This window comes from Gymnogyps californianus, chromosome 3, assembly GCF_018139145.2.
Source record: "Gymnogyps californianus isolate 813 chromosome 3, ASM1813914v2, whole genome shotgun sequence".
Lineage (NCBI taxonomy): Eukaryota > Metazoa > Chordata > Aves > Accipitriformes > Cathartidae > Gymnogyps > Gymnogyps californianus.
In genome coordinates this window covers 94,477,687-94,491,306 of record NC_059473.1, presented here as the reverse complement: position 1 = coordinate 94,491,306, position 13,620 = coordinate 94,477,687, and the positions used below count along the sequence as shown (strand labels likewise).

At 39.7% G+C, this 13,620-nt stretch overlaps 1 protein-coding gene across 1 annotated transcript in view; it reads left to right on the top strand.

Moving 5' to 3' along the window:
* RIMS1 (regulating synaptic membrane exocytosis 1) overlaps positions 1 to 13,620 on the top strand; it is a 354,423-nt gene that overhangs the window by 81,565 nt on the left and 259,238 nt on the right. The window contains exons 7-8 of the mRNA XM_050894077.1: positions 8,635 to 8,647; positions 9,774 to 9,786. Coding sequence (XP_050750034.1) covers positions 8,635 to 8,647; positions 9,774 to 9,786 — 26 coding nt within the window. The remainder of the gene's footprint in view (positions 1 to 8,634; positions 8,648 to 9,773; positions 9,787 to 13,620) is intronic.

Genomic DNA, 13,620 nt, shown 5'->3' with positions numbered 1-13,620 from the left:
GTAGCACCCTTATCAATAAAATGGAGATCGTTCTACTTTTTTTTAATTTAAATAAAGCGTGTTGAGGTCTGTCGACTGAAATAAGAGCTATTTGCAATAGTGAATAGCAATGGAAATGCAATAGCAATGACTATGAATAGTCCGTCCTTCCTTCGTTCCTTCCTTCCATCCTTCCTTCCTTCCGTCCTTCCTTCCTTCCTTCCGTCCTTCCTTCCTTCCTTCCTTCCTTCCTTCCTTTTGGATTTCTCAGTATATTGAATTATCTATCATTATCTTGTAGTATATGGTCTATCTGAGTCTTTGTCTTGCCTTTGAGCACCTTGATAAATCTTGAAAGGAGTAATTTAAACTCTTTACAGCTGCTGAAATTTTAATAAGATTACTTGGCCTGATAATATACTTCTCTCTCTCATTAGAGTATATATTTCAGGTATATTTAATTGCCTCTTTAAGCTATGTGCATCTTGAGAAATTATCTTAAAATAATTTGGATTTATTTTGCACTGCCATAAGTCAAAGGATTTTTTTTTTTAAGCCTTAAGCATAGCGTGTGGCAACACAAATTACAAGCTTTGGTAGCTTTTTTTTGACGTAGGTAATTTTGAACCTTACGGGCTGATTCTGATGGCAGAAGATTGTGGTTAAAGCTGGATTTTTTTGTTGCTGTTTAAGTTAAAAACATGAAAAAGATGCTGAAAACAAAAACTATTTTCAATGAAGCAATAATGGCAAAATAGAAAAGCAGTAAAAGATAATTTTTTCCTGGACCACTTTCCCACCTTCCTGTGTGTATGAAGTGAGGACTTGTCAGCCTTCCAGCATGCTGTGGGCTGCGCAGTGCTGAGCAGTGTTTCCCTCCCTTGTTGGTAACAGCATGGTGTATGGTGCATGTTTTTTTGAGGACAGCTGGTTGTCTCAGCTACCAAAGAATGAAAAAGCCTCTCAGATGAATACAGCCAGACTAAATGCCTGTTAAGTTCATGCCGTGTGAAGTTCATGGAGTCTCCATCCTTGGAGATATTCAAGACCTGACTGGACATGGTCCCAGGCAACTTGCTGTAGCTGACTCTGCTTGTGTGGGGTGGGGTTGAACTAGGGACCTGGAGTGGTCCTTCTGAAGCTCAATGATGCCATGATTCCATAAAATTAAATTCAACAGAAAAATGAAGTCCTAATCAGGGCATGTCTGTATGTGTTAGATTTCATAGGTCTCTGTCCTCTTAAATGAGGAATTCATCATGAAACTGTGAAAATAATTTCCTGGATTTCTATTTTGATTCAGTTTGAGTTTTTATATCATCGGGATAACAATATTTAAGATGTTATAGTTCCGTGTAGATGTTTTGACATCCTCTTAATTGTAATGCTTCAGTATCGTGTAATGAATGCTTTGTTTCTTGGGAACTTCCATTAGTGTTTCTTACAACGATGTTAAATAAGTATCATACTTCAAATTCACATAATGCATTATCACTTTACTAAACCAGCTTCACACTCAGCCGGAGGTTCATAAACTACTTTACTGTTGACTGCATGTCACAGTCAACAGTAGCAAAAATGACAGACACCACCATTAGCAGTGGTGTTGACAGCAAGTAATACTGTTGGCATGGGAAGTGATCATCTCTGTGTCGGGCTGCTTGCCAGTCTGAAGTCGTTAATGGTACTTGTACTCAGAAAGGCTACTCTAATGGCCTTTTCTTAGGGTCTGCATTATGGTAAGTCCTACTGCTGTAATTCCCGGCCCCCTACCAGACCTCCTGACTGGCAGAACTTGGAACATAGTACAAGGATAAGTTTTGGCTTCAAATACTAGTTTCTTTTTAAGATAAATGCTTTAATAATGCAAACCATTTTTACTTTCATTATTACTGTCATAGTTTTTATTAGATGAACCAAGCATATTTTAGGGGGACCTTAACTGCCCTTAGGAGCTTACATCTTTTTGAAGTTACAGCGAATAAAGCACTTACCACTTCTGAAACCACATGTATAGATAGATCTCTGTTTCTGCTTCTAGTATAACATGACAGGCAATGCAAGGAAAACTCAGCGTCTGAGAACCCTTAACTCTGCAGGTGGTTTGGGGTGAGATTCTTCTCATCTACGTTTCCTTGTCATCTGAACTTTTTTCTAGTCAGTGCTGTCAAAAAGTACTTTCAGAGGGCATGTATACTGAGAAAAACATCTGTAATAAGTAGAATGGTAATCCTTTGTATCTTCTTTTTTTCACCATTGACTGTTGAGAGACTGTAGGTGACTAGTTCCTTGTTTTTAGAAAACAAAATTATTTCAGAAGAACTTAATCACGATTTCTCCCCCAAACCATGGGGCTTTAAGAGACTTAATCCTGCATATTAGCATTAATAGCTCCTGTATTATGTAGCTCCTTCACTTGCTTCTTTATCTCTTATCTCAAGAGCTATTGATAAGATCATTAGAAGTAGGGAACCTCCACCAGTTGACTCAACTCAGAGTTGAGTCTTTGGGTGGAGGTACCCTACTTCTTTCTTCAAGGTGAACAAACTAGGTGATAGCAGAAACCTCCCAGTAGCTAAATTTATGTTTTACTAGAGCACACTCAGATAACCTAAAACAAGATAGCTGTTTAACTAGGAGAAACTCCGGTCTGCTAGGTGAATCTCATTATCTGAGCCTCTTGAAAAGGAGGAATTGGTCCAACTTCAGAGTTTTCCTGAGCCGTGCAAACTCCATGCAGTTTTCTGTGGTCTCCAGAGCAGTGCTCTTCCTTCCAGTCTGTCAGTGGTTTGCCTTGAAAGTCTCCCTGGCAGCTTTTCAAGTTTAGGTTTCTTCAGTGCCCTGCCTTTCTGCCGGTCCGTGGCAGGAGCTGTAGGTGCTGAGGAGCTCTGAGGAGCGAAGCAGTTTCTCCTCGGGCCCCAGGGAAGTAGTCAGGGCACTGCAGTGGGGTGGCCTTCCTCCTGTTCTTCACTTGCATCCTTTCTGGGTTAAACATATATAAGGTAGGTACACAGTAAACCGAAAACAAACTGAATAATTCTACCATCTGTTACGAGCCATCAAAACAGAAGTAGGATAAAATAAGAATTCATAATAGCTTTAAAAATATAGTGCAATTTGGAGAGAAAGCAGGTGAATGTTTATGTAACATAGCTTGCCATGGAAAAACTAAAAGTAGTACATTTTTGACATGTTAATGATTTTAAAGCTTCTTAAATATAATTGGGTGAAATTTATCCAGATACCATTTCAAAGAGTCACTGTCATCACAGAGCTAGGTAAGACTCTGTAGGTGCTTTCCTTCCTGAATAGATGGACAAATACAACTTATGTAATTTGCAGCATATAGTTATTGCTGCCCTCTTTTCTTTCATAAATTAGTGGTTTTAATTAATCTTTTTGTTTATGGTTGAGTTGCTTCTGTTTTGGCTGACTTCACCCCGTGTAGGAGCCATTCTGTCCAGTGGTGCAGAAAACCATGTCTATGATAAGAAGCTTGATGAATCACGAACAGGCATAATTTATACAGAGGACTGTTCATGTATTGTACAGGATATGCAAATGAAATGGCCATGGGACAACGAATTTTGTAATGGGACTTAGTACAGAGTCACCTCTGAGATGAGGATCAAGCATATGATCCACAGTGGTAGGGGAATATACCTCTTGAGTTTTTGGTCAAGTGTTTACTTATGATAGGCTTGGTTATCTTTTAGAAGGTTTCAAAGGGACTAAGGATATTTATGAGCAGTGTAGTAACCAAAGTGCTGGCTATTCACCAAAGTCTTCTACAGTCCTTTTTTTTTTTTTTTTTTACAGGACAATGATTTTTATTTTTCTTTACAATTTTTTCGGTGTGGAAAGGCATATTAAAGAACTCTGAAGTTCTTTGAATTGCTTCTGAGCAAAACACAAATTTTAGCAAAGAACAACTTCTAGGAGGTTTCCTTAGCTAAAATGTTCAGATAAATAGTGTGGATCCAGAGAGAATGACAAAAAACATCTGTTCTTCAGGAGTGAAAGCTGTTCTTCACAACACAGGAGTTTTCTGTGGGCTTCGCCTTTCAAGTGTGAGATTTTTCTGGAATTCAGGCCATGGTTTCACAGTAGGCAAGAACAGGATGAGGAGAATTCTTGATCTTAAGGCACTGCATTAATACAAATTAATGTGGAAATTGGTTCCTTTGTATTACAGCATAATTTCAAAATCAGTAGCTTATGGAATGTACTTACTAAATAATGTCTGTCTAGTTGAATAGATTTAAGTGTGCTTCACTGAGAAGCATGTAACACTCTTTGAGGATTTCTTTCTTATCAATAACATTTGTATTTAGAAATATATATATGTGCAGAAAAAATTAAAGAATTATCCCAAACTGCTAACCTAAAATTAAGAATATGAATGTGGAAAAAATTATTCATACAATACATCAGATGGGCTATTTATTTCATTATGGTAATGAAGCACGTCTTTTTAATGAATTAAAAACCATTTTGAGAAAAACAGGTGGTGCTAAAGTTGGGACTGACTCAAGAGGCATCATACTTGCAAATGAGGGAAGTGGTGATAAGTAACACAATGTGCTGTTGGTAAGAATTGTTGACCCAATCTGCTCTGTGCTGTTCAAATCATCCATTAGATCTTCAAACAACAGCACATGTCTCTTATAAAGCATAAACTGTTTCTTGCTTGTTAACTGTCTGGTAATAAAGAATTGAGTTTAATTGGAAAAGCCCAGAATGATGCCCTTTCCCATGATTTCAAGGAGACGCTTTTTTAGTCCACCCAAACTGAAGGAATTTCTTTCTTGTCCTGGATGGAGGTGGTTTGTCCTGGACAGAGGTGGTTACAGATGTGCCAAAGCTGGCCTTCATTTCTACCAGTTTCAGCAGTCAACTGGAAGGATGAACACGAAGTTTATGCACTCAGGCACATGCGGCAGGAGCACAGCGTTTTAGCTGTGCATAGCCCTCCTTTGGTTTTTGTTGTACATCAGTGTGCTTCCTGCTGCAGCGTAGAGCAGAGTTCAGTCTTTTGAGCTGTTTTATAAAGAAAATGCCAGCCTATTATGCAGTTGCATTGCAAAGTGCAGTATGGAAAACTGAGTGTCAGTGTTAATAAGGGTTGCCTGTCAGCCTTGGCAGTCCTGTACTGTCAATCTTCTAGTAAACAGGCACTCAATGTGAATGATATTTAGATTATTTTTGGATAACTCATTCAGCAAAGCTAGTGAGCAGTTAACCTGATGGTATTTTTCATAAGTCTCTCCCAAGTAGTTACTGTTGCATGTGTTCAGTGCTGTCTTTTAGTACACTGGAATGAATTTTATACTGTGATGCACATTTGGCCACATATGTAGTTGCTGCATGCGACTTCAATGTGTATGTATGCTCCATGAATTCTTCAGAGATGGAGATGAATGGTAACTTCTCATTTCCTTTCTGGATGCTTCCAGTTCTCCTTAACCAACAAATTCAAAGATCCTGTCAGGAACTGTAGTGTTGAAATGACTTAAAAACAAAATAAAAAACTCCAAATAAACATATTTCTCAGAATTGGACATACATAAGTCCATGGGACCTCATGAGATGCACACACAAGTGCTGAGGGAGCTGGCTAATGTCATTGGAAGATGACTCTCCATTATCTTTGAAAGATCTTGGTGGTTGGGAGAGGCTTCTGAAGACTGGAAGAAAGGAAATGCCACTCCTGTCTTTGAGAATGGCAAGAAGGAAGATCAAGGGACTACAGGCCAGTCAGCTTCACCTCCAACCCTGCAAAGGTTATAGAGCAATTAATCCTGGAAATGATTTTCAAACCAATGAAGGTCAAGAAGGTGATCATGAGTAGTCACCATGCATTTACAAACGCTTAACCAACCTCATAGCTTTCTATGATGGGATGACTAGGTTGGTGGATAAGGGGAGAGCGGTGGGTATTGTTTACCTTGATTTCAGTATGGCTTTTGACACTGTCTCCCATAACATCCTCAGAGACAAGCTTACAAGGTGTGGGTTAGGTAAGCGGACAGTGAGGTGGATTAAAAAGAGGGTGAATGATGGGGCCCAGAGGATGATCAGCAGCACAAAGTTCAGTTGGAGGCAAGTTACTAGTGGTGTACCCCCGGGGTCAATACTGGGTCCAGTACTGTTTAACCGCTTCATTAATCAGCTGGACTGTGGGACAGAGTGAACCCTCAGCATGTTCACAGATGACACAAAACTGGGAGGAATGGCTGATACACAAGATGGGTGTGCTGCCATTCAGAAGGACGTGGGCAGGCTGGAGAACTGGGCAGACAGGAATCTCGTGAAATTCAACAAAGGGATATGCCAAGTCCTGCATCTGGGGAGGAATAACTACAGGCACCGGTACAGGCTAGGGACCAAGCATCTATGTCGTGGTTTAACCCCAGCCAGCAACTAAGCACCATGCAGCTGCTCACATCTCCCCCCTCCCAGTGGGATGGGGAGGAGGATCGGGAAAAAAAAAGTAAAACTTGTGGGTTGAGATAAGAACAGTTTAATAACTAAAGTAAAATAAAATATAATACTAACGGTAATAAAAATAAAAATATAGTAATAAAAAGGAATATAACAAAAAAAAGAGAGAAATAAAACCCAGGAAAAGATAAGTGATGCACAATGCAATTGCTCACCACCTGCTGACCGATGCCCGAGCAGCAATCCGCCCCTCGCAGCCAACTCCCCCCCATTTACATACTGAGCATGCCATTCTGTGGTATGGAATATCCCTTTGGCTAGTTCAGGTCAGCTGTCCTAGCCATGCTCCCTCCCAGCTTCTTGCACACCTGCTTGCTGGCAGAGCATGGGAAACAGAAAAGTCCTTAACTTAGGATAAGCGCTACTTAGCAACAACTAAAACATCAGCGTGTTATCATCAACATCATTCTCACACTAAATCCAAACCACAGCACTGTACCAGCTACTAAGAAGAAAATTAACTCTATCCCAGCTGAAACCAGGACTAATCTAGAAAGCAGCTTTGCAGAAGAGGACCTGGAGGTCCTGGTGGACAACAAGTTGGACGTGAGCTAGCAATGCACTCTGAAGGCAAAGAAGGCCAACAGCATCCTGGAACATTAGGATGAAGCATCGGGAGAAGTGTTGCCAGTAGGTTGAGGGGGGTGATCGTTCCCCTCTACTCAGCACTGGTGAGGCCACATCTGGAGTGGTGTGTCTAGTTTCTGGGCTCCCCTGTACAAGAGATATATGGACATACTGGAGAGAGTCCAGTGAAAGACCGTAAAGATGATGAAGGGACTGGGGAATCTGTAATGAAAAGAGGCTGAGAGACCATGGACTGTTCAGCTTGGAGAAGTGAAGGCTCAGAGGGGACTTACCAATGTGTATAAATACCTGATGACGGGGACTGAAGATGGTGGAGCCACACTCTTCTCAGTGGTGCCCAGTGACAGGACAAGAGGCAATGGGCACAAATTAAAAACAATGAAACTCCATCTGAACACAAGAAAACACTTTTTTATGGTGAGGGTGGTCAAACACTGAAATAGGTTCCCCAGGGAGATTATGGAGACTTCATCCTTGGAGATACTCAAAACCTGAGTGAACATGGTCCTGGGAAAGCTTCTCTAACTGACTCTGCTTGAGCAGCAAGGTTGGACAAGATGATCTCAAGATGTCCCTACCAACCTAAATGATTCTGCATGTGAACCAGACTTACTACATATACTATTGAAGCTATACATTCAAGAGGTAGAGAAGTAACAGAGAATGAAAGGGAAGTATTGGAGATTTTATCTCCATAACCATTTAAAATTTCCCATTTGGTAAAATGGAAGCTTTGAAGCTGACTTGCTTTCTTCCCACACACTCCTGAAGTCTTTTACCTGTTCTTGCTTGTATTTTCTCTGTCCTGGGGTTTCTTGCAACTGCTGGTGCAGCCACCGTTTCTCTGGACCTAAGCATCAACTTTTCTTTGGCAGGCAATTTCTTCTCTTCTTATGAAATCAGACTTGCTTGGCTTTTGGGTTTTGACTGGAGTTTCTAGATTTTATTTATTTATTTATTTAACATGCTTTTTGATTCTAAACAGCTAAACAAAGTTACTGTAGTAAACTGGAAGGGCCAGTTGTGACTCTCTCCTGCCCTTCTTGCTCAATCTGTTTTGCCTTCCTGGTCTTGACTCTTTTCCCACTCTGTGATGGGAGGCCTGCCAGGGTTGAAGGAAGGTATCTTTGGGGTGTTGGGGGGAAGAGCGAAGAGAGTGAGACTGGGACACAGTGACTTGAAAGACAAATGGACTTAGAAGAAGGGGGAATGAAATTAGTGGAATTTATTAGCAGAATACACAAGAGGGAGACAGATACGTTAGGCTAGTCAGTAGGCTTAGGGGAGATGTAGCAAGGTAGAGCTGTGGCATGTTCGTATTTGCGTAACATCGGTGTATGTAATTTTATGCAAGTTTTCTCTCAGACATTGCAATGCTTTTCTAAGAGTAGGTGTATCCTGCAGCCCTACTAAGAATAGGCAGGGAATCTTAAGAAAATCATGATTTAAAAAAAATAAGTGGGAAGGAAAGTGGAAAAATTAAATAGAAAGTAGAAAAGCGTAGCAGAACAAGTGATAGGGAAGAAATAGCACAACTGAAAATCAAAAGGATAATTAACGGAGGAAGAAGGTGGCAGTAGTTGTATAAAATGTGGAAAAGAACTAGAAACATGCATCTACCATCTCTGCCTGTGAGGGAATCATGTTGAAAACTGCTCAACTATGTGCCAGTTACGTGATTGCTGTTCCTCACTGGAGACACTTTCTGAAAAAAATTTGCTACTCCAAATGTTTTAGGAAGTGTTATGGAAGGCTGTTATGCTTTGAAAAAAGAATTTAAAAAATAGTGGCAAAGTTTCCTGATTGATCTCAGTTGACAAAGATTTGTCAGCTTTGAATGTGTGATCTAGGTGTACTTAATACCTGCAAAAATAATACAGTCATTCACAAGAAGTTCTTTTTTAGACATTTATTTGCACTACAGTGTTCCCTTCCACTTGGGTGCTGGAACATGCTGATTTTCCCTGGGGAGAGAATCCCCTAATAGGGTGAGAAAATTGGCCTTTTATATTAAAAAAAAAAAAAAAAAAGGAAATTAAGGCTGTAAGCCTGCCTCTTTTAACAGTTTTCTGTTTGTAACAATCTCAATAGCAAGAAGCTGGTGTTTAACCCTTTAATACATGAAGTTACCTGGATAAAGAGTAATGTTGCTTTTCCCAGGGAAACCACATTTAACTTCAGTGCACTTTTTCTTTAAAAATACTCTTAATAATTGATCATGCATATGCTGATCAATGTGAAGAACTGTGTATTGATGTTAACTTCAAATGAAATTTTTCCTTTTATTTTTCTTGCTTTTAGATGTGGCACATTGCCAAACTGTGTTATAATGAGTGTACTGATGTCATGAATATTTTTCTAGGTTCCACAGGGTTTTGTTAGTGAGCTGGTGTAGATTGTTGTTAACAGGAAAACATTTAAATCCTTGAGGAGAGTTTAGTCTCTTAAAACAACTGTGTAAGTCTAGTGTGATCTAGTGCCACTATTGGCATCCACTTGTATTTTCTCATCACCAGTTTATATCATCATTATGTATTTTCTCATCATCAATACAGTTGATGCACTGTGTAACCTATAGTTGGGCACTAAATTCTTCTGTGCAGAGTTGAGAAAAGTGAAAAATGAGTGGAACACTTTGCTTTTAGCCAGTATTATTGCTGAAAATATTTTGATGCCTTCAGAGAGAAGACGTTTGAGAAAAGCAGAACGTAAGTGGTATAATCTTTATTTCCACTAGCATCAGTTTTATTTTTGGAAGCACTGCAGGTCTCATAGAACTCATTTTACAGGGGAAAAATACATAAATTAATTCTCCACTTCTTGCCACTGCTTCTCTGTCATTTTTTTAATCTCTTCCCATCCTGCTTTTCAAATTAGACTTCTAAGAAGTCTTTTAAAAAGCAGCCACTGTGGGACACGTTCATTATATCTGCTCCTCTTCTTGCTCATTTAGCCTTAAGTTAGATGATTGAAGTTGGGACGGCAGTTGCTAGCAATTGAATTGATGACTTGGAAGAAAAGCTAGCAGGTGAATTCAGCAGGGTGTCCTTTGTACTATGTAGTTCCTTGATTACCAAGAAAACAGTGCATCACATTTCTGCAGATAGTTGATCCAGGTGGTAACACGATCCCCATCTCTGGCGCATCAACAAGTAATAAATCTAGAGCTGCAAGTGGATGGGGAGTAGAAGTGGGTGGATGATGCTGTGCTCCTCAGAAATTTGGTTTACAAGCTAGGAAGGTGATGCAGGAGGTGATGTTGGTAGTTTGACTATGTCTATGGTATTGACTATTCAGTCTTCAGAAATTTATCAATTGTATAATACTTGGAAAATAAAATCCAAAAGAAGCTCTTGTCTTCCAGCCTGCTTTTTGACCCATCATCCCACATAAATAATTCTGGATAGAATTAATAATGTAGATGTTTGGTGTTTGAAAGCAGGAGATGTATGCTGTGAATTAAAACATTGTAAGGTAGTGTTGTCAAAATAAGATGTTCACACAAGGGAAATTTTTGTTTCTTTTCAGACAAAAGAGGAGTTACTTGTGTTTTATAAGTACTAAGAGGTTCTGTTTGCCAGAAATAGTCATATGTAAGTATGCATAGCTATTCTGTGTATAGAATCAGATATATTTTTGTTTTTTAAGTTTCACCATTATTGGTAGATGTGTCTTCATGTCTTTCCAGTACAGTTTGCGTAGTGTTATAACATAAAACTCTAGGCATTTCTATTTATGTATTTTTGCTCTATGCATACTTTTGTAGATCCAATTCTGTTTACACACGCAATGAAATTAAGAAGCGATGGATGTATACAAGTAGCATCAGTGCTGTGATGAAGTACTCTTAAAATAAGTATGCACAAGTAGAAGTGTCTGGAGATATAAAATATTCAGAGGGTTGAATTAATGACCGTGAAAGATGGTTTGATGTTTTGAAAGTTTCTTTTTAAAAAATTAATCAATTATGGATTAATATAAAGCTGTTTGATTAGCTGGTGGCAGTGGGTGTTGTCTCTGCGACGGTAAGGGAAAGAGTCGGTGCGAGGCAGCTGTGAGCCAGCGGTATGACCTAAGGGCAGCGCGGCTGGGCCAGCTTAGCCTGGGGCTGGGGCACGGAGCCTGCTTCTCCTCAGGGCGGATGGTCAGTCGGAGGCATAAGGAGGGCACCTCCTGCTGTGCTGCAGCCTGGGGGGCTCTCCTGGTACTGGGGCGCAGGCAGCCATGATGTGGCCAGTGCTGGGATTTCTCCAGGCTGACTGCAAGGAGATGTTTTCCCGCTAGCCTAAAGCTAGCGAAGCTGTTGATTCCTCCTTGGCAGTAACTTCTGAAATGCACTGTGCGCGTAAAGATAGACTTGTGTGTTGTGATTTAAAAGTAGCTTCTATTAGGCAAATTTTTTTAGAATAAATTTTGAAGGAAGTAAAAATCATTAACTATAAAAAATGATCTGTAATATAAGATGTTCTGACATTCATTTCAAAATGTTTTTTAAGGACACTTTCTGCAACTTCATATGAAACTCTATCTCTCCCCAAGTTCATTGTATTTGTTCATTGGATTTCTTCCTTAGCTGAAAGAAAGCTTCCATGCATTTCTCTGTGTGTGTGTATATATAGCTGGTTAATGGGCTGTATAAATAAGGATTGTGCTTCTTGTCTAAATGATCCATCTTGCTGATACTGGTATGGACCGTATCCATTGTCATCTGAGCTGAGCTCTGGAGGCTGGATGCTCATTTTGGTGAAATCTCAGCTGCTGCTTTTTTTTTTTTTTTTATTTTTTCTCCTCGTGGCAGAATTCAAATCACAGTTATGGTTTCAATCAAAAAATAAAAAAATTAGTGTTAACGTGGGTTTCTCTTGCATGAATCTGAAAATGGTTTCCCTTTTCTTTGGTTTCTGTGTTTAAGACCAGTCCCAGAGAATGGTCTAAATATAAGATTAGGGATCACAGAGCTCTGCATTAGCAGTGTCACTTAAAGCACCTCTAAAGTTCTGATCTTTCTAGGATGTATATGTAAAATTAAAGTGTGAATTTTCTGGATAAGGTTTTTGAACCTAAAAAGGGATTGTTTCTTTAGTTTTAATTTCCTCCATGGGAGCTGCCGTTTTATTGATGCTATTTAGCAGAGGGCCCAGTTTACAGCAGAGTACTAAGAAGTTGTTTATTAGAGAACATTGGAAATCAGAACATTTCCAGGTTGTGAAACGTCCTGCTAAGTTTATTTTCTAATTAAATGTTTAAAGGTTTCTGTATTAACCAAAATAGGTATAAATTTTACATCACAGGATGTCACTCTTTCAGCTTTTTAATAAGACTACCCACACGCCAGCGTACAGAGACTGTTCAAAGTTAGCAGGATGGTTTTGATCAACCACCACTTCAAATCAGTGCTTTTTGGCACTGGCTTTTATATGACATGATAGTATCAGTGAATAATCTGAAGAAATATCTTCGGAGTATGTCTGATATCTACTCTTTTTATTTGGGTAGCAGCTACTCAGCCTAGTGAAGAAGCACAGGATTTAAAGCTTACCTTTCTTATCTCTAACACATATCATGGTATTTCTGTGTTTGTTTTTTTTCCTACTGCTGTCCCAGAGACGGTGCAGGCACTGCCAAGATGCTTCTCCAGCCTTTCTCACCGTGCGGTTGAGAAAACTTTTAAAATGTATATTGAACATTAGGCAGATCAAATACATTGAAATGTGTTTAGTATTCTGTAGTGGATACATATTGTCTTGTTGACCTTAGGCTAACTTCTTCTGTACAGTGATGGCATATAATTATCCTTCAGAACTGTGGTCTTGGTGTTAAGAGTCAAGTACATAAAATTCAGGACAGAACTGCTCTCTTCAACGTGTTAGAGGAAAATGGTGAAAATGGCACGTGCTGTAAAGACTGGCTGGAGATGGATATTTGCAAGCCCTTCCTAAAAGTGAGGGAAGACCTTGAGGTTTTCCAGCAGTACTGGTCACTTCTTTCATGGTTCAGCCCATTTTCTCTGCTTTCCTTTTTTTTTTTTTGCCCGCATTTTTAATCAAATCAGATGTTTTCAGCAGTCCCAACTTAAAAACTTTTGGCTCTTTGGTTTGATACGTACCAGCCTGACATTTCTTTTTAGTTGGTCGTCTGCATCTGCCAGACATCCAAGGGCACTCAGTTTGTGACTTCCCAAAACAGCTCGGGGAAAGATGCTTTCCTTGAAATTCTTGCATGCTGTGGTGAAGAGGAAATGTCACTCTAAAGATGCCCCTTAGGTGTGTCTCACCAACTGATTACGAGTCAACCAAGTCCTAGTGCAGGAGGAACTGTTGCAGTGACCCAAAAACCAACTCTCCTGGTGCAGTGATGGTGCCTGGTGCTCAGGCACGGAGGTGTGAAAGAAATAGCAGAATTTCCCCCCTGGCCCCATTTCTCCAGGACTTCTGTCCAGAAGACAGCGGCAGAGTTTCTGCCTCTTCATTTCTCCCTCCTGAGAAGTCTCAGGAATTGGGATCAGAAGACAAAAAAGAATCAATTCCATTTATTTGTTAGGGCAGTCAT